Raw genomic sequence first — 20,423 nt, 5'->3', positions numbered from 1 at the left:
ACACACACACATACACACATACACACACTCATCCAGGGCCATGCCAGCCACACTTCAATACACACTGAGCCCTTTATTAGAAGCTGTTGGGTTAATGACGGCAATAACTCGTCCCAACGTGTTGATTAAGTGTGAGAGGATACATGGGTGACATTGGCATGTGCTAATCAACGCTGATCAATCCAGCACACGCACACCAGTTAAATGTGACGCTGCCAAACTCACCCGGGTGCCCTCCTCGCACCACTCCACTGCCCGCACACAATGACATTATACACACACTGCTGTCTATTCATAATATTTTGGTGTCCTTTCAAGAGGCAGTGCCTTTGGACTTTTGTCCGGGGGAAGCTCTTTATGTAGTTGATGTAATTACATCGGCAATTTCGAAAAGCAGTGAGGGCGTGGCCATTGGGGGTGGGGGGGGAGGGGGCAAAATACTGCGGCCAAGTTTATTCCCTGATGTAGCAAAGGTATATTTCCTGTTTGTTAAAAGCTTAGTTTAGATAAGTTGTTTGGGGAAAAAAGAAAGTGAGAAGTTTTATCATCTCTCTGAATTTGTTCTACTTATTTGAAATGGAACAAAGATTGTCTAAATTAAAGTTTAAGCCAAAAATCACTTCCTTTAGAGTTTTTTCATGTAATATCAGGCTTCTCATTAGCATAAATTGCATCAATATGATGTAGCACGAAGATACACTAAAGAAACTGCCATTAACAATAGTTCTCTCAATAGCAATGGATTGATTGACTGTGTGCATTGTAAAAAGGGGTGGCTTGTAGAGAAGGTTTTGCGACGGGCAACTTTACAGTTCTGATTCACTCTGACGACTCTCTGCTCTTTTTATCGATACATTTCTAAAAACCCACTGTACACTACCTGCTCAGAACCAAGCGGACTGACAAAGCCAATGACCAACTGGTGAACATAGATGAGCATTCAGGAGATGAGAAGTTAGATATTTCCAGGAGTTGAAACATGATGATACGTCATTGTTGTGTTCGCAGCACGTTTCCATCGTCTTTAAGTCGACAAAAATATCAGTAACTGCAGGTCTAGTGACACAAATCTCAGGGGAAAGTGATGCTTTTGCATGACTACTGACAACTTCACATAATCATATAAATGAGTCATCAATAGTACAGGTGGCAAAACTCATACTCTGAACAATTATCACTGCCACTCCATTATGACTCTGGCCTGCACCATCGCTACCACCACTGCAGCTGACCTCATCAAAGCTGGACGACCCGCGCTGACCTCATCAACACTGCGTGACCCCCTGTGACCTCATCAAAGCTGGACGCCCCATGGAGCCCTGGGGGCTGACGACAGGCCCTAAGAAAACACCCCATCCATTAGGGTGCCAAGAGCACTGTAAATGTGGAGTGTCAGCGCCAGCCATCTTCACTGTCATGCCCAATTCTCCAACCCCCCACCCGAGCTACTCTCTGGACAATGGAGCCGCTGAACCTCCAACCCTCCCAGCCACAATGTCCGCCCACGTCGGCTGGCAGCAGTGACAGAGGGGGGGGTGCCGGACGGGGAGGCCTGCTGCAGGATGGGACTCTTATTGAGCGTTTGAGCGATGAGCCAGGTCATCACATCTACCCAACTCATCCATCATGCCCCACAAACGGACACAAATAAAGAGGACACATTCCTGCCTCCGCTCCCACTACCATATTCAAGCCCTCTCAAGCCTTTTCTCCTCCTGCCCTCGCTCGAGGCGAGCCAAAGCCTGGAGAAAAAAACGAGGACCAGAGTTCAGGCTCTCCCTCGCTCTTGGAGGCCATGGGAGCGCCAGGAGAAAGTGCCAGGTGGTTCTCTGACTCATGTCCCTTGGTATAAATCTCTGTTTGCTCCAAACTGATGGGCAGCCGGGAGGACTGTATGTGGGGAGGTGTGATGGAGATGTGAGACAAAGGATATGTTAAATGTTTAAGTGGAAATAAAGAGAGAATGGAAGACAAGTCAATCCACATTGTAGTCCTTTATTTCTTAGTTGTTCCTCCCACAGTATTGAATTGAAATGCATAACAGTTACATTGTAGAAAGCATTAAAACAAAGTACCTCAACTTGCTGATTACTTTTTAAAATCGATTATAAACAAAACAACGACATAAACAAACCAAAAAAAAATCTGGTCCCTCAAAACGGGAGAATAAATGAAAGTAATCTGTTATTTATCATAAGTTTGGCACAAGGGATTAACATGAACCGAACGTCACACAAGCTTGCAGACAACCGTAGAAAATGTCAGATACAGATCTTACCAGACCAATCATGCGTTTATGGAGAAATTATACCTGACTTTTTTTTTATTATTCATTCTTTATAATGTTTTTCATTTTTTACAATTGAATCATTAAATTGTCATAGAAAAAAAAACAACCTAAGTAATATCTACTCGACCGGTTCCATTAGAAGAATAAGGAGTGAATTGTATGTTTAATACTATCCGGCACTCAAATGTATTCTACAAACCCCATTGAACTCTGGGATAGGCCCGGTGAGGAATCTCCCCTTCACCTGGGCTAAGAGCAGTGCTATTCAGTAAACAAACTACAGTTTGCCAAGAAATAAATACAATTCTCAACATACAACAGCAAATAACAACAACAACACCAACAAAAAAATGGAAACAAAATCATGATTGTCTAAAAATGAAAGACACACGAGCATGGAATAGCTAACGACTAGCATTCAGGCTATTTAGTGGTATTGTTGGCTGACTAGAATGGATTCAAGGGTTTGGAAAAAGACATATGCCCTTTACAGAACAACAATTAACTTCAGCACTGGCTACTTATTTGGGTTAAAAAAAAAATTGTGTTTTCTTCTCTTCCACTAAAAAGACAATCTATTTATATCCTTTCACAGATAGCGCAGGCGGGCAGGATGGAGTGCAGTGGAGAACAGTTGGTAGACACTTGTGTACAGTGCTATGATTGTGCAGACACACGCAGCTATGAAAACACAGATGGGAAACTGGCCTGATTTCAGTTTAGCAATTACTTTTTTTTATTTGTTCTTCAATGACTTCAGTGACATTAAAGCGCTGTCCTTACATGGAGCGGTTTTCATTTGAACTGAGGTTGCTAACCCCACCCTTCATTTTTATCATCAAGTACATGTATTTATGAGAAACACCTGTGGATCTGTGGGGGGCTTAAGGGAATTCTTGTAATATATTTTAAAGATACTTCCGTCAGATGAGCCAGGGCTTTTATGCACAATGAAACAAAGGAGGCTGAAACTGGCTGTCTTAGAGACAAAACCAAACTCACCCCCTCAGTGTGAAATGTTCTCCTTGTCTTCTATGTGCTGGGGAATAAATGCAGTTTAGCAATGATATCAGCACATCTATATTCCATGTCCACCAGCTGCCTTTGCTGTGCAAAACATAGAAACTTCAGCAGAATAAATACAGCTATTATTACTTATTATTATTTTCACCACAATCATCATACTTGCTATCATCCTTGTTGGTGTTAATGTGATAACTCAATTTTAAGGTCTCAGAGGGACATTTTGCTCTCTATCAGTTTGAGGTTTTTGGGGCTTTGCTGGGTTCTGCATGGACGGAGACCCTGCTTTGTGTGTGTAAGGCGCTACGCTCAGCAGTCAGATGGGCCGTGGTTCTGCTCAGCAGTCACTCTGTGGACGATCAGGGGCCACTGCACATAGCCCCCCTGCAACGGGCTCCCAGTGCCATAGGTCAGGTTTGGGGGGTCGAAAGGTGAAAGTAAAGCGCAAAAGGGGGTGTCATCATACGTGGCTGAGGGACTGGATGGCACTGGATTCAGCAGCAGCCCGTGCCAGACTGTGCCACATGGTGGCCGGGTTGTGGGAGGCTGGGTGGAGAGAGTCCTTTTCAGCCAGGGACAGCATCATGGCGTACGCCTGAGGGAAAGGGAGACGGTTCACGTTTAGCTACCATGCTTGAATGTAAATATGTCGATAAACATGCATGCATGTGAACTGACAAGGCACAACAGTAAAGATTTCCGTGTTGCCCAGATACAGTAAAAAGCCACATCAGGCTACTTAATTCCGCAATTCACTTGCCGAGTAAATAAAATGAAAACCAGAGCTGATGATGGAAGTGTCAGTAGCTAAGGGTGAGCCATTTCCTCTTTATCTCTGTTGTAGGTTTGCATATGGGCTGTACCGATAAATAAAACAGGGTTTTTTTTTCAAAGACAATTAACTTTAGTCTTTATTGTTATTTGATAACCACTAATGAATGAAAAAAAAATATTGGGTAGGAAAATATTAAAGGAGGGCAATCAGATTTCTGTCCCATTGGCCTGACTGGGCAATTAAAAAAAAACAACTTTGGCTGTCAATGTTTCTTTTACCTGAGACTTCGATTTCCTAAAGAGAGGCTGTTTGACGGCATCAGCCAGAGAGGGGGAGCCAAACGATCCATCGTCCTCATCTCCGTCACTCAGCTCGCTCTCCTCCAGCTTGCGCATGTCCGAAAAGTGACGAATATGATCTAAGGCGGAGTAGCCACTCTGCTCCTCCTTAAACCTGGAGGTCAAACAGAAACCTGCTGGTCAAGCAACTCGTCATGATTTATACAATGTCAAATTTAGTTTTAGTTTAGTTTCGAAATTTACCTCAGAGGAGAGGTTTTGCAGTTGAGGTTTAAGTCATCGGGTCCGCTGAAGTCCATTTCTTCTTGCGGGATGTCGTCGCTGAGGCTACTAGGAAGCACCTCCTCTTCCTGTTTCACAGAGGTGTTGATAGGCTCCTCCCCCTCTTCTTCATCAGCACCAAGCTCCTCTGCTTCCTCGTCTTCCAGGTCACGTGACCCAAGGCTGGCCATCAGCGGCTTCTCTTCTTCAAATGGAACGCCATTTAACCTGCAGACCAGGAACATTGATTAGATCAATACAGCTTGATACAAATACACTCCTTATATGTTTAAGAAAGTAATTAAGACATTGAGAATTCCTCTGGTACTTAAATACATGGGGAATACGACACTATGGTAAATATTATACATAGGTTAAATACAGTTACTGGCTTTTGTCGTTTGTTTTTGTTTTATTACACATTCTTGTGAGAGTCCTTTCTTTATATATACAAAAACAATGGAGCGTTCTGGATAAAGAACAGACAGAGTTGGGTCTGAGGCCGCTCGGATCGAGAAAGCCGGAATCCCGTTTGTCATCGAGGCTCCGGAGCCCCTTTGGGCACAGCAGCACTGGGTTGATCGTTGCAGCACTTAACTGGAGTGCTTTGCCTCTCCCTCCTTGTTTATTTTCTCTACTATCTCGTATTCATCTAATAGGCAAAATATTTAGCTGACAGCCCCATTTGGTGGGAGAGTTATGAGAGCTTGCCAACCGGCCCATTCCTCTATCCCTCTATCCCGAGAGAGAGAGAGAGAGAGAGAGAGAGAGAGCGAGCTATCCAAACTGCCTGAGTCTTAATCTGTCCCTCTGTCTCAGCGCCACAGGAAACCACCATTTGGTAAATCATCTGGAACCACATTTAGACTGATTCACTAATTACACTCCGGGACGTCTTTCGTCAGCTCCCAAAAATGCCATTTCCTCGCACAAAGGATTCAGAGACGAGGACTGAGAACTGGACGCGGTGAAGTAGATAGATAGGAAACAAAACACATCAAGCACATCTCCACATAATTACATATATTATGCTTATAAACAGGATACCTGCACCGGATTTAGAAAAAGGGTGCATTTGAGCATGAAGTGACTTTAGAGGAAGGGGAGATAGGGAATTATTGCAGATCACATTTCAGCACGTACAGTATCCACATCCTCTTTCCTCTTTCATAAGCAGCTGATAATATTTCGCTTTTCGACAGATCTCCCGCCGGGATGGAGAGTTTGAGGCCGACAAGGTGGTATTCGTGCCGTGTCGAGCTTGCAGGCCTGAGAAGAGGGACCGGCTCCAAAAGAGAGAGCTCGAGCTCTGTGATTAAGAAAACAGATTCGCTAATTACGCTTTCAAACGTGGTAATTTGCTGGGGATAAAGTATCTATCAGAAGTAGTCAGGAGCACAGCGCTTTGAAAAGAAACACGGGCCGACCCTTTGACCCCACCCCCTCTACCCTCTTCCTGTAGGCAGACATGTTGGTTCCAGATGTGGTGGGCTAACTGCTGCCCCCCCCCCCCCCCCCCACACTTCTCTCCCCTTCCCTCTCCTTCCCTCTGACTCTCTACCGGCCCAGTCCTGCTCTCACAGGCCTTCTACACAATCATACAGCAGTCTGCGAGATCTCTATCCAGACTCACAATCTGCCCTGTGATCACACCAACGTGAGGCACTGAAAAACAAACACAGAGACCTGAGCAGACCTCTCAAACTGCTATCTGACCTGATCACAGCTCCGAGAATTTATTTGCATAATGCTCAGACGTAGTTGCATGCACACATATCTGTTTGTATGTGTGGCCGAAAGGCAACTGAAATAAGGAGCTCCTGCATGTTCCCAAAACCTGCCATTATCTCAAATGTCATCGCAGATGATTGCTCTCTACTCCAGACCTCTGAGCATGATGTCATGATTAATGAGCTGGCTGGGTGGTTTGAAAATTCAAGTCTAAAATGAGCTGATAGCAGCTAGCCCATTATTCATACATATGCAAGCTCATTTGTCCCTGCTGCTGAGATGTGACGGGTGAGAAGCCTGGATGATATTTGTCTATAAACATTTTATTAAGTGCCGCAGAGGTAGACCTGATAAAAAAAAAAAAAAAAGATCAAATACAACTGAGCTTACCCTTCCTCTGAAGGGTCCGGTGATGCCTGGTTCTGGCCTGTGTTGCTGATGAAATTTCTTATTTCATTGAAATAAGAGTCTTCTTTGTCATCCAATATGGCACTGCCACTGTCCAGTTCAGACTGTGGGGACGACATTGCTGTGCCTGCAGAAAGAAAAAAAAAGCATCAGTTATGTCCCAAAAGATTTAGATATTTGTTTATAGTCAATATTGAAAACAAGTTACTCCATGGTATCTCAAACTAATTCTAAATAATGGTTGTGCATAGGCAGCTTCAAACATGTCACTCTATGACAGTGTGATATATTCTGTATCTGCTGGTTCAAATGCTTCAATGAAAATACAGTGAGGGAAATATTAAAATCCATTTTGGTCCTAGGAATGTAATCCTGGACGCATTACATCATAGAAAAAAATGTGTCTATGCATCATCTGTACACATTTCCATCGAATTCTCTGTGACATCTTTGGTATCTTTGGAAACATTGAGATCTTGAAAACATATTTTTAAAGATTGACCTGCCAAAGTCTCTTTAAGGTTCAAGCAACAAATATTTTATTATTTTAACAATGATGAAACAGATTTTCAGCTTAACAATGTTCAGGCTATATATATCTCTATGTTTTGGGATACATTGTTTGATGGTGCATTTCGCATTTGATAGAGGAATCATGTCTGATTCAGTGGAAACCTTTGAGGACTGTTGCTCTCAGCTCCTGGCAGGTTGTCACTGTTTGTTCTGCAACCCATCGAACCCATAAGCTGTGCTGCTGATGAACGCATCTCATTCAAAAAGGATTTGTGCTGTTGCAGAGGCAGATGAAAGATTTGTCTAATATCAGCTTCTAAAATTGTTTCTAATTATGAGTAAATTATGTTTTACAATATTCAGCCAAAGGATTTATAATGCAAAGCATTGCTACGTCCCAAATCAGCAAAGCAGATCTCATTCTCTCAATGGAAATATGGAAAGAGGAAAAAGAAAGGCTTGAAACAAGCTGTGAAAACAGCTACATTCATTATCTCTAGAAAACCAGAAATGTATGTTGAAGACGTCTCACCTGACAGGTTGCCATTCTCGTGCTTCTTGAGGTGGCGGTCCAGGTTGGTCTGCTGACCGAAGCAACGATCGCACAAGTGGCACTTGAAGGGCTTTTCCTTGTTGTGGATGTTGCGAATGTGACGTTGCAGGTTGGAGGAGATGCTGAAGGAGCGGTCGCAGTATTTACACCTGCGGGGAAAAAGTAGAGGCCTTTCAGTTAAAACAATTATGAAATGACAAAAAACAGCAAAATACACAAGCTGCTAGTCATAACTATGCTGCATAATGAAACAGGAACCCACGGTTTGTTCTGTGGGAAACATAATAGGATACATAATGTGGGACGCACATGCATACAGTCCCAGCAGTCCCACAGTCCAAGACATGATGGAGGAGCTTGTTTAAGGTGAAACAGCTCTGCCTCTTATCTCCAGCCAGTGCAATAAAATTGCATTCTTCCCTCACAAAATAAGCACGCAACAGATTTGGTTCTAGCCCTGCAAAATTAGAGTCTCTTGCCAAGTTTCTTCATGCAAAATTATACGAGAAGATTACATCTTTTCTTCTGGTGGAATTAGCTCGCTCGATTGGCTGTCCCTCAGGAACCCCCCGGTTATCTCCACAAAAAAATTACAATAAACAGCGGCGATCTTTAATGGCATGCCAGCGTGTTGAGTGCAGGCTATCAGACTGGGGCAGTAGAGGCCTGCGTCTGTCTTTCTCTCTCCCCTGTGGTCAGCAGGCCTCCTCCAAGCTTTCGGCCAACATTCCAGTACCTTAGTAACTACAAAGCAGAGCAGTGCTGGCCAGAGCTTACTCATTATCCAAATGTAGTAAATGTGCAAGATTCATTTTTTACATGTGTACTGCTGCTGCATTGTTACTTGCACCTCAGCAGCACCTGGAGAAGGACGGAAGGCAGGGAGATATTTGTAACCTTTTTTTTTGTTGTTGGTCTCATTTGGCAACTAGACTATGATTAAAAAAAGTAACAAACTAAGTTTTAGTTGGCAAGAAAGGCCAACTTGGTGCGGCAAGTAGCCATTAAGCTTGCAGTTAAGTTTGAGTCTCATACGCACAAAAGAAATGACCACAGCTGCCGGGCCTGGACATCTGCCGGTGCTCCTCATCACCCCAATTTTTCACCAAACTTCCTCCCTTCCTCTTAGCTCTGCTCTTTTACCAGCCAAGCTTAACCTCCCCCCCTTCTTCTCTTCCTGTCACCCTGGCGACGGACACCATTTTTCATCAGGCAAATTATTTAGCGGCAGGATAATCATTCCAGGCTTTTACGGCATAAGAAAACACACATAATCTCTGTTCTAACTGTAGACCAAAATTCCCTGGGAAAACATCCATGCACTGTTAACAAATGAGCTGCATCTCTCTGTCAGCTTGAGAATACGCTGTGTAAAAAGCGTTTTTGCTGCTTTCACTCGTATTTGTGAGGATAGAAAAGCAGCCCAGTTATTCACTGAGGATATAATGTGCTATGGTGCAAATCTGATTCTTGACTAGACGGGACTTTTCCTCCTTAGTTTTGTAAGGAGTGTATTCTTGGAAGTGAGGAGGACAGATGGATTTATGTTATGGGAAAGGCAAGAGAGGAGGATGATATTCAGCTGACATGTTGTTGTTTCTTCCCTAACATAGCTCGAGCCAAAACTAAACACCTACACACTTCTTCAGCAATATATACACACAAAGACAGCTCCAAGAGACAGTACATGTGTTCAAAAGTTGCTTTTTAGATTCGTAGAAATAGTCTTACCTATATGGTTGCTCTCCTGTGTGGGTCCTGAGGTGGCGGGTCAGGTTAGCAGAGCGAGGGAATATCTTCCCACAATATCTATAAAGGAGTAAAACACATTTTTAAGTATGTTTTAATTACATTTCTTCACAGAAACAGGAACTCTTACTGTGACTCTACTGTAGAAAAAAAAATAAAGACTCCAATGCCAATAACAAAATTACTTTCCATAGATGATTGTTAATTTCTGACCACCATGAAAGTTAAAAAAATTAAATATTACATGCCACACCAGTTGCCGTAGTTACCTGCATGTGTAGCGCTCCTTGCCCTTGCGCAGCAGTGTCTCTGGAAGTGCAGAGGGTGGGGCTCTGAAGTCAAACATGGAGGGGACGGAGCGCAGCAGGTCACCGGACTCTGGCTTCAAGGAGCCAAACGTCTCCAGCTTCTCTGCCATGTTCTCGATGGCCGACATCTGAGGACACAGAGGAGAGGTAGAAACAGAATGAGGGGTTAGCGTTGTGTTTAAGAACACACTCAATGTTCATTTAGCATTGCAAGTCCAACATGCAAAGCAAAGAAAGTGATGCATGACTTTTATCAGTTTTGAAAGCTGCATCACTTGACATGAACAAGTCACAAAAAAAAATCTTAATATAATGGATAAATAAAAAAGGAAAGTATAATTCAGACCAATATACTGTACTGGTCGGGGCACATGTCCTAAACACTGAAAGATTACCATATGTTTCTACATTTGCTGTGGATGTCCTAATATTAAGCAAAAAACGCCAAATATTTCATTGATTCTTGTCTCCTGTTAAATATGTCTTACCGAAAATATAAATAATATTTGAGATTAATGTAAAATTCTACACTAATTTAATCATATCATGTTTGATTGACGGGCCTTGTTTACAGGTATTGGGCGAATTCTTATTATGACGTTCATCAATGATTCATGAACTGCAAGGTCAAATCCCTGGTTTGTGGACATGACAAGTACATTTGATACTGATTCATAACTTTGTAGTTAAACAAAAAACGGTATGCGCCCATTCATGGTCAGTGGCAAAGCAGGCGTAGAACTTTGAATGTTCCCTTAAAAATACACATGTATGCACAGTACATATACAAACAGACACATAGGATTTAGGACTGCAGCCAATCTGCTAATGAAGCTGAACATTTACTTCCATCAGGTACTCTCCAAAGAGACATGTGCACTTATCAGTTGGTCTGTGTGCGTGTTTTTATGAACAAAAAACTATGTCCTGCACGGTGGCCGTAGTTGATTAATAGCCATCTATGTGTGTGAAAAGAGAAAATATATGTATGTGTGAGAGAAGAATGTATTTATAATGCATTTGTATTTGTGAGAGTGTGTAGAATGTCATGTGCATAGTATGTGAGCGACATTGTACGTGCTTAGTGTGTATGTGTGTTGTCAGATACATGTCCGTGTGTGTGTGTGTGCGCGTGTGTGTGTGGGTGTGTGTGGCAGAGGAGTGATTCATGTCCACTGCTGGGCTGTAAACTATTCTGTGCACAATGCGGGCAGACAGCACATTCGTCAATATGAAAGATGTTGACATTACTGATCAAGGGCCAGACACGGGTAATAATGATATCGCTGTGCTGAGAGGGGCGGGATGGAGGAGGAGCGGGGGCTGGAGGGGGGAGTGAAGGGAGGACCGGAGGGAGGAGGAGAGGGAGGGGCGGGGGGTGGGGGGGGGGGGTCCCAATAGGCCTCAGGGCCTGTCAGCCCATCTCACACACGGGAGGTTTTTTCCCCTTTTTTTTTTTTTTTTTTTAAAGGGGCCACACAAATTTGCATTATTTTGCGTGTATTGAATTTTCAGCCTGTTTCTTATTCTTATTTCAATAAGGCAACAAATCAATGGTGATTCGGGTCCTCCACCAGAGCCCTGCTCCGACTCTGACATTTCATCTCCTGCTTTCACCCCCTGTCACTCTCAGGCTTCACGCCAAGATGGAGCAGACCGAGGGAGGGAAAGAAACAGAGGAAGAGAATCGGAGAAGAAGCATGATGGAGGACTAGACGATAGAGGAGAAGAAGAAGAGTGGAGAGGAAGAGGAGAAGATGGAAAGAAAGAAAGAAAGAAAGAAAGAAAGAAAGAAAGAAAGAAAGAAAGAAAGAGCAAACAGAGCCCGGAGAGAGAGAGAGAGAGAGAGAGGGGCTGATGGATGATGGTGGAGCCTGGTGTTGGGAGCGGCTGATTAGGAGTGACGGCCGAGTGTAAAGTTCCTGCCGCAGCCGTCGACGTTCCCACTGAGGGAGGATGTGGAGTGTCAGGTCCGTTTGATTATGAATATGCCAATGCTGCACGCCATGAATCAAAGGCAAGGAGGAGGACGAGAGAGAGAATGAGAGAGAGAGAGAGAGAGAGAGAGAGAGAGAGAGAGAGAAGGAGAGCGATGGATTGAAAGATAGGCAATGGGTTGTGGAGAAGAGGGAGGTGAAATGCTTTCATATTTCTTTTGAATGTGCACTGTGTATTTCATCGGGCTCTTTTCAGGCACTGGAGTGAACACTCAGTTTGTCTGCCGTGCTCAACGAGAACCCATAACTCTTGGGAACATTAAGGCCTCTAAAGCTGTCAGCAGTATCGAGCCTGTCCGATAAGACACTTTTTAAAAACTGAAAATACTCCGTCCCAGCTCCATCTACTGGGAAATTCTGATCACAACTCCACTCCGTCATACTGCTGCACTCTATTAAGAGTTGAATCTCACTCCTTTGCTCAACCTTTGTATCTAGATCATCTAATAAAAGGCATAGTCCTCGTTATAAAATAAATAGTGGTATTTGTGTAAAATTATAATTGGAATAAGGATATTTTGCATAACTTAAGTTATGAACAATTGAGCTTTGCACATGATATAAAATTAATTGTGATTTATTTTGTGTAATATTTTCCAGTTTAAATTTTTTCTGTTCATGTTTGGTGTAAAAAGACAAAATAATCTTTTTTCTAATCTCTTATGTTTCATTTCTTTGGCAGATTCCCTAAACCAGTCCAATGTTCGCAGTCGAGCATTAAATGATTCACACGTCCAATCCAATGGATTCAATTTATTAATGATTGAAACTGGTAACAATCAGTCTGCCACGGATTATGCTTCAAAAACCCTCGGCAACTGAGACATATTTTATGGATGGCGAGCCAGGTTCATTAGGCCACTGTTTGACAATACTGTGTGTGTGTGAATGCTCGACTTAAAGTACAAAAGATAAACGGCTCCACATTTTGCTCTTAAGCGAAATTTCAAAGGTTTTATAACCCCCCTACTCCTTTCTATAAGAGACCCTCGCACACACACACACACACACACACACACACACACACCTCCCAAAAACCCCTTGTCCGTCCCCCCCGGGCAGTGTGTGTGTGAATGTGTGTGTCTCTGAACTTGCTTGTTGCTGTAGCGTCGCTGTGGGACCAGCAGTTGATTGGCTATCTTCAGATGTCAGTGATGCTGTGAGGGCCTTAATTAGCGAGATGCATTCTCAATTGTTGATCTTTATCGGGAACCAGATGTTTGGAGGGAAGAAGTAACCCCCCAGTCCCCCGCCAGTGTCCCAAAGAGACTGTTACCCTCCCGCTGATGTAAAGCAGCCCCCTTCAACCCCACCCCCTCCATCTCACTCATCCCCCCAATGCCCATTTGCAAAGCCCTGCTTCATTCTCCAAATAAGCAAACATTCTGTATATTCGGAGCTGTTGGATGGACAGGGTGTAGCTCGGCTGGAAATCCCCGCTTAAACCTTTTCATGTGAATCAGAGAGGGCATATGTCTACAACAAATCAAATAGCTAGACTCAGATACTCAAGGCGAATTAATACAAAATAATATTATATGATGACCAATATAAACATTCAGATGACATTTCTTTATACAGTTAAGTAGCTCTATGGCCAGAATCAGACACAAGTCCAGTCAGTGCGTGATGGTGTGACGGACTAAAGCCATGCGAATGCTGGGTGGTGTCAGTTGTAAACTGTTATGCAGCCCATGCATTAATTAGAGGATGGGGTCTGTTTGGTGGAAGTACAGACACATGGCATTACTGTAGGTTAAAGAGGAACTTACCCAAGTTCTCTGATCTGGCAAACGAAACTGAGGGGCGGAACAGAAGGAAAAGAGAAAGCAGTCAGAACCAGGAAGAGGCGAATGAATCAACAGCTTTTGATTGGACACATGTAGGTACAGAGGGAATGATGGGTCTCGATGTGATTAACTCTGAATGAGCAAAGAGTTGCCTATCTGCAGAGTTATGGCGCTGGAATTATGGGAGGCGCTAATAGTTCCTAACACTTCCTGGTGTTCAATAAGATCATTATAGAAGGCTACAAATACTCTGCCAGTATGTAATCTAAGCCAGTATCGCTGAGCAGTAAAATGTCCTGCCAGGAAATAAAAAGCTGAATCACTAGAGGTTGAAAAAAATAAGTTCCAGTCCCCTCAGCTTTGCAACCTCTTTTCTTTTTATATATAGCTCAAGAGCGAGTCAGGTGACTGAAAACCAACCCCTTCAAAAGTATACAGAAGGGCCCCTTGCCTGGTCTGGGTTAGACCTACCCAGTCTAGTGTTTCTGGGAATGATTTGTGTGTCCAGACATCATAAAGTCATAAAGATGGCCTAAGCACTCTGTTAGTGTTTCTACTGATAGGACACCTCATTAAGGCGTGTGGGACGGCCATGTGGCTGCTGCAGGCTGGGCCCATGCAGCACTCTGGACAGGGGACATAAATCAGACAAATGAAACAGCCTGTAAAAACCAGACCTGAAACAGCCAGAAAAAAAAAAAGGAAAAAAAAGGAATCATATGCCTGAGAAAGTGGTGTTTTCACTTTCCGACGGACCGTTCTCACCCGCAGGGGCAAAGTGAACAAATGAACGTCAATGCAACATGTCACAGACACACCAACATATACAACCACATGCACACGTACACCCACATATTTGGAGTCTTGCATTGGAATACTGGCACAGAAAACCCAGGGGCAGAAATCATTGCTTTAAGAGCATATCATTTTCTTATATTGTAGTCAAAGAAATGTTATGGGAAGACGTGTCAGAGTGTGCCCTTTGTCTCTGCAACATCTGTTTCAGATAGCCAACAACGGGCTTAACAGGCGGTAGTTTGGATAAGACTGGAGCCTTATTAATCCCCTTTGGTCAGCTTGGGACAATCACTCTGAATTACAGTTTCTTATGGAAATGGTCATAATAATATCTTAACTATTTTAACGCCACGCTGATGTCACATCTATAGATATGGAAACCTAACATTGAACTTTTAACAGGGATCTTGCCATGGTTACATGACATCACAAGTATCTTGAATTCAAACTGACCAAGAGCTACACATACAGATTTTGGCTATTGTTGTCTATTAAATCAATCCAGGGTCGATCAAGGCATCTGAGATCAACAGTGTAAAAATAAAAGTGTATGGGTAAAAGTGTATAGTTGGACTGGAGAGAATGTGTAATTCAGTCCAGACAAGGTGAGTACCATGTTATTAAATTCCTTCTAAGTGCCCCATGTTGACCCAGTTCCCTTTCATGCAACAGTCAGAACCTACCTGTGGATGGAAGAGGAATCCTGGAGCTGGCCGCATGTACTTGTCTTTCAGAGTCTCAAACGGATCGCTCATTCTCCTCTTCTCAACCCTGCTAATAGTAGATTTCTCTTAACGCATGTACAGCAGAAAACATTGGTACACGTATATTCAGTATTACAAAATTACAATTAGCAATTAGATGACCAAGAAAGTATTTGGCAGTATGAAAACGCTCTTGCATAATTCAATGTGTAACAGCAGGTTAAGTAGGCTGGTGACTATTATTTGGGGTTACATTCGTTACTGGGACTAACAATACCTGTAGATGGGGTCCATGAAGAAAGGGGTGGGCCTGGCATGCTGTAAAGAGGTGTCAGCTTTTGGGATCTCCACCACTGCTTTCTCCTCCTCGTAGCCCAAGTTGTTCTTGGTCTCCTCCTCTCTTGCACTGCCTCCACGGCCCCTAGGCCCCAGGCTCAGGTCTAGCGGCTGATCCTGACCAGTGGAGTGGGAGGCCCCTGGTTTGGAGGGGGTGAATGTGGCAGACTTCTCCATCTTCCGCTTAGTAGTGAGGTCAAATGCTGACTCGGTTGAAGATTTGCCCTGGGCCTTCTTGCAGTCATCTGCTGGAGACTGTGGCTCGCCCTTAAGGCCTGGAGGTCTGAGGTCTCTGTCTGGAAAAGGGTAAACTGGAGGAGAGAAAGCAGGGAAGAAAGGCAGTGGGAACATAGAGGGATAGGGAAGAGCCCCAACCTTCTTGTCCTGCAGGCCAGCCAGCCCTGTTGAGCCAAAGTACTTCTCAGCAATGGAGGCGATGGCCTTAATAGAGTCATTGACAGCCCCTGTTACGGCTGTGTGCTCGTCCAGCGAGGATGGGATGAGGGATGGGCCTGGAAAGTCTTTAGCAGCACTGCTGTCCGTCAGGCTGGGACTCTGGGGGGCTCCTTCACTGGCCTTCCTCTTGGGGCCTTTGCCATTTTCTCGAGCAGCCCCCCTTTCCCTCTCACTGTCCATGTCACTCTCCAACTCGGAGCCCGATGTGCTCTCCAGATCGCTTCCACTGGGCGTGCTGACATCGTCTAGGTCGCTGCTCTCGGACTGGTCACTCTGCTTGTTCCGCTGCTTTGTGGAGGACGAGGAGCTCTGGTTGTGGAGCTCCGAACCCGGCATCTGGTTGCCAGGTGCACCACCATTTTTACGTAGGGCCTTGAGGAGTTCTCGGGACTCCTGAAGCCCAGGGCTTGGCGGCAGCAGTGGACTCTTGCTCAGCTCTGCACCAGGCCCAGCGAGAGGTGCATGTGCTGGATGTCTGACAGGAGAGGAGGCAGGAATGAGCTGGGGCCGGTGGTAGAGTCCAGAGGGGAAGAGGCCAGGGAAGCTGAAGGGAAATGCTGGAGCAGCGGGGAAGGTGAGCCCGCCGTGGTGGCGACTGGCCCCAAAGTAATCGGCCAGCCCAGCAGCACTGTGGCCCATCGCCAGAGCTGATTTGTCCAAGCCAGGGCCGCCAGGGAGTGGCATACCCTGGGCAAACAATCCCCCTGCTGTGAAATGATTCTTCCCTTCACAGAAGCGCCGGTGCTTGTTGAGCGAGGATGTGGTGCTGAACATCTGCCCACAGTCCTTGCACTTGATCTGTGTGCGGCAGTCAGCATGCATGCGTTTATGGCGGCACAGGTTGGAGAACTGAGTGTAGGACTTGTGGCAGACCTCGCCTGCAGGGACACAGAGACAGATAAAGAACGTATCAGTACACAACGAACCCCTCCTGCATACACAGACAATAATTACATCACATGGTATGACATCTCTTTTTAACAAGCTTCTGGATGGCTGATGCTAAGGCAGAGGAAGTACAGCATGAGGGATTTGCTCATGTTCCCATCAGTACTCTGATAAGAGTTTCCAGCAAATGAAGGAGGAGAGGTGTGTCCAGATCCTGGCATTGTAAAGGGGATGTGTTTAGTTGACGGTGTGAGTCAGTTGCTGCCACTCATCACCTGCACATCAAACCAAATTCCCAGGCATCTCCAGCCCCATTGTCCTCCCAGGGACGCTCCCAGGGAGTCCGTAAACAATCACACACAGAGACACACACACACACACACACACACACACACACACACACACACACACAGACACACACCGACATGCAGGCACATTCACAAAATATTCACAATATAACACAGACATACAGATACACACACATACGCATTCTCAGCCGCATGCAGTACAATGGCTCTATTTTAAGTTTGCAAAGGAAGCGGAGTTGAATGAATCCTATCCTGCAGTCCGGTTCCCAGGGACAGGTCTCACGTCCTCTACTGCCCCTCTTCCCTCTTCCCCCTCCGGGCCTCTCTGTCACCCCCTCAGCCCCCCTCACCTTATCCCGTTATGCTGGGTCCCTGTTGTCCTGCGCTAAGTGACCTTCCCACAGTCAACCCCTGTATGCCTGTCTGTCGTTTCTGTCTGACCTTTGATGACATACAGTGGCAACACCCGGCCCTGAGAAAAAGCCCTCACCGTCTGGCATTATTTGTCGCCATTATTAGTCTGTCAACATTATCTATTACCCAATGGATGATTTGTTCGAACTTACGAAGGGGGAAAGTAGCCAAGTACTTATTGTTTTCCCATGCTCTTTTCTCTCGATATTCTAATAAAAGTCAAGAATGCAGCTGATAAAAGGGGGAAAATGTTATTTTTCTTGGCCCCCACCTCAGGATATGTTGCGAATCAGCTACACAACAGCTGACGTTCGGGTAAAACTTTGATCATCCGACAATATCAGAAAGCAGTTAGTGGCAGCTCAGGATGATTGATTGTGCTCACATTGTTAAGAGATCTTCAAAACAGGGATAAGGAAGTGGAGCACACTGTGATTACACTTCTGCATACTTTGGATGCCTTCCAGCCACAAGGTGCACAAGAGGCAATTTAAGGAGATGGAGAGGAAGAGCGGGAAAAGGTTTTGTGGAAACAGATTTAAATAAACACCCCAGAGGAACGTCAAATGAGAACGCTCGAGCCAAGAGTGTATGTAATGTTATATAAAAAAAAGCCTATGTTAATGAATAGACCCAGGAAACTAAATTGAAATGAAGTGTATTTGTGGCTTGGCTTTGGTGGATACAATCAGGGTAGAAAGGTAGTTTTAGAAAAACATCTGGGGAAACGAAACGAAGAGAGCTTGATTCCTTTGATATTGCACATGTTGTTTCCTCTCTGGAAGCTGTGCATGTTTCTTGCAACACAGACGAAGAAATTTGGAAACTCTATCTGAATACTATTCAATTGATTACAATTAATCTGTTTAAGCCTGGGCTGCAGAAGTGTGCAGTGAGGTAGGAAGTTTGTCTATTTCAAATGTGAGTAATACATTTAGTGTTAAATAAAAGATTGTAGGATCGACACGATTAATTCATAATTTCTAATTGTAAATAAATTGTTATTCAATCTTAAGTGTAGCCACATGAGCTGAAAAAAAACGCAAGAAAAAAACCAGCACCATAAATCATGTTGTTGTGACATTTACACAATAACAACACACATGCATGACTCACTACACACACGTGTATTCATCAGCTCTTAATAAACTGAAACAAAATATTATAAACACGTTCCTGAGAGGAGAGCGGTGGCTATCTGAGTGTCGTACGGAGTAACCCTGCATGCCTGAGTGCTTCACTTGCATACAGAAGCTCTAAGACACACACAAACACACACACACATCCTTGACACATTGCGTGCGCTGACATACAATCAGAATTACCATACAGTACAACACTGTCCAAAACACGTACATGCTCTACAAGGAAACGCGGACAAACACACACTTAGGCTGCACTCGTGGTCTCTCCCAGGCAGACGTCATGTTCGAGGCTGCTCTGTCTTTTTTTTTACACAGCCATAAGTTGTTTTTAAAACCTGCATATTTTCTGCTGATTACAGCAAATGGACTCCCCTATTCAGAGGGAGAGCAGGGAAGAGGGCTTTACATGTGGTTGCTATTTGTGAGGAATGGTGCATGTGGCGGAGGGAGAGAGGATACGGGAGGGGAGACAGAGGTCTGCAGTGGAGATGCAGTGACTCCGGCCTATATGCATATGTGTGAGTGTGTTAATGTGTGTTTGTTTGAGCAGGAGAAAGAGGTTTGATTTGTGAAAGGTCAGGGAAAGAGAGACGAGGCAAAGGGTGAAGGTCATAATGCTTTAGGGGAAGGGGATCAGATCTGCGTAGTGAGGTGGTGAAAGGTCAAAATGTTAGCGTTTACTGAGGAGTGGGGACAAAAACTGTGTGTGTCTGTGTGTGTGTGTGTGTGTGTGTGTGTGTGTGTGTGTTTTGTGAGAGAGAGAGAAAGCAACGTTAGCTGGAGCGTCAATGGCAGGTTAGACTGGGTCACTGTGAGAGGCCAAACAAGGTTAGACCAATTGGGATTGAGTCAAATTACATGCTAGTTTAAATGCCGTTATCACCATATCAGCACTGTGTGAGAGTGCTGATGCAGATAAAAATGACTCTTGTCTTAAAATAAATGGTACTGCCACTCTAAACACAGCTACTATACAATCCCCCGTGTGTAATTCATGTAGAACATGAACAATGATCGACTCTTGAGAAGAAGCTGAGGAAGGACATAAAAAGTATTTTTGCAATTACATCCCATATTGTCTATTAAAAGGCAAGTCACAAGCATATCGTTATCATTATTATTATTATTATTATTATTATTATTATAACGTACTGAGGAGACTTACATAGGTAGGGTCTTAGTGACTTACACATGAAGGGCTTGACACTGCTGTGGATGTGCTTATGCTGCTTGAGGCCTGAAGACGTTGCGAACGTCTTGCCGCAGTCAGCGCAGGCGTGGGCCCGCGCCCCGACGTGCTGTGAGCGGATGTGCCTCTGTAGGTTACTGGGGTCTGTGAACACCTGCTGGGGGAAGGAACCGCACAGACACACGGGGGAGTTACTATCTGCTTCTGCAAACAGGAGAGTGTTAAAAATCTCCAATAAAAAAAAAAGCAGACATGTAAACAAACTCTGCTCATTTAATTCGATATCCCCTCCAAAGGTCATCACTCTACCTTTGAGCAGTTTTCACATTCATAATGCTTGCCACTGTCATGCGACATCTGATGTCGGATAAGGTTGGATTTCCAGTTGAAGGCCTTGGGACACTGGTCACACTTGTATTCCCTCTCATCGGAGTGGGACAGAGTGTGGGCCTCCAGGCTGCAGGAAACACAAACAAATAAAACGAAAA

General features: G+C 44.4%; 1 protein-coding gene across 2 annotated transcripts in view; it reads right to left on the bottom strand.

Moving 5' to 3' along the window:
- Positions 1–1,992: 1,992 nt before the first annotated feature.
- Positions 1,993–20,423, bottom strand: part of mecom (MDS1 and EVI1 complex locus) — a 132,887-nt gene continuing 114,456 nt past the window's right edge. The window contains exons 7-18 of one of the 2 annotated variants that reach the window (XM_054599869.1): positions 20,245–20,392; positions 19,936–20,089; positions 15,477–16,869; positions 15,179–15,266; positions 13,680–13,706; positions 9,872–10,038; positions 9,585–9,662; positions 7,833–8,002; positions 6,770–6,914; positions 4,631–4,876; positions 4,367–4,541; positions 1,993–3,908 (exon numbers count right to left, since the gene is read on the bottom strand). In XM_054599869.1, coding sequence (XP_054455844.1) covers positions 3,774–3,908; positions 4,367–4,541; positions 4,631–4,876; positions 6,770–6,914; positions 7,833–8,002; positions 9,585–9,662; positions 9,872–10,038; positions 13,680–13,706; positions 15,179–15,266; positions 15,477–16,869; positions 19,936–20,089; positions 20,245–20,392 — 2,926 coding nt within the window. In that variant the 3' untranslated portion in view covers positions 1,993–3,773. Of the gene's footprint in view, positions 3,909–4,366; positions 4,542–4,630; positions 4,877–6,769; positions 6,915–7,832; positions 8,003–9,584; positions 9,663–9,871; positions 10,039–13,679; positions 13,707–15,178; positions 15,270–15,476; positions 16,870–19,911; positions 20,093–20,244; positions 20,393–20,423 lie in introns of both variants that reach the window. The other variant, XM_054599878.1, reaches the window with a different exon arrangement.

Source organism: Anoplopoma fimbria, chromosome 1, assembly GCF_027596085.1.
Source record: "Anoplopoma fimbria isolate UVic2021 breed Golden Eagle Sablefish chromosome 1, Afim_UVic_2022, whole genome shotgun sequence".
NCBI lineage: Eukaryota > Metazoa > Chordata > Actinopteri > Perciformes > Anoplopomatidae > Anoplopoma > Anoplopoma fimbria.
The sequence above is the reverse complement of the archived record's forward strand: the minus strand, read 5'-3'. Positions and strand labels throughout refer to the sequence as shown.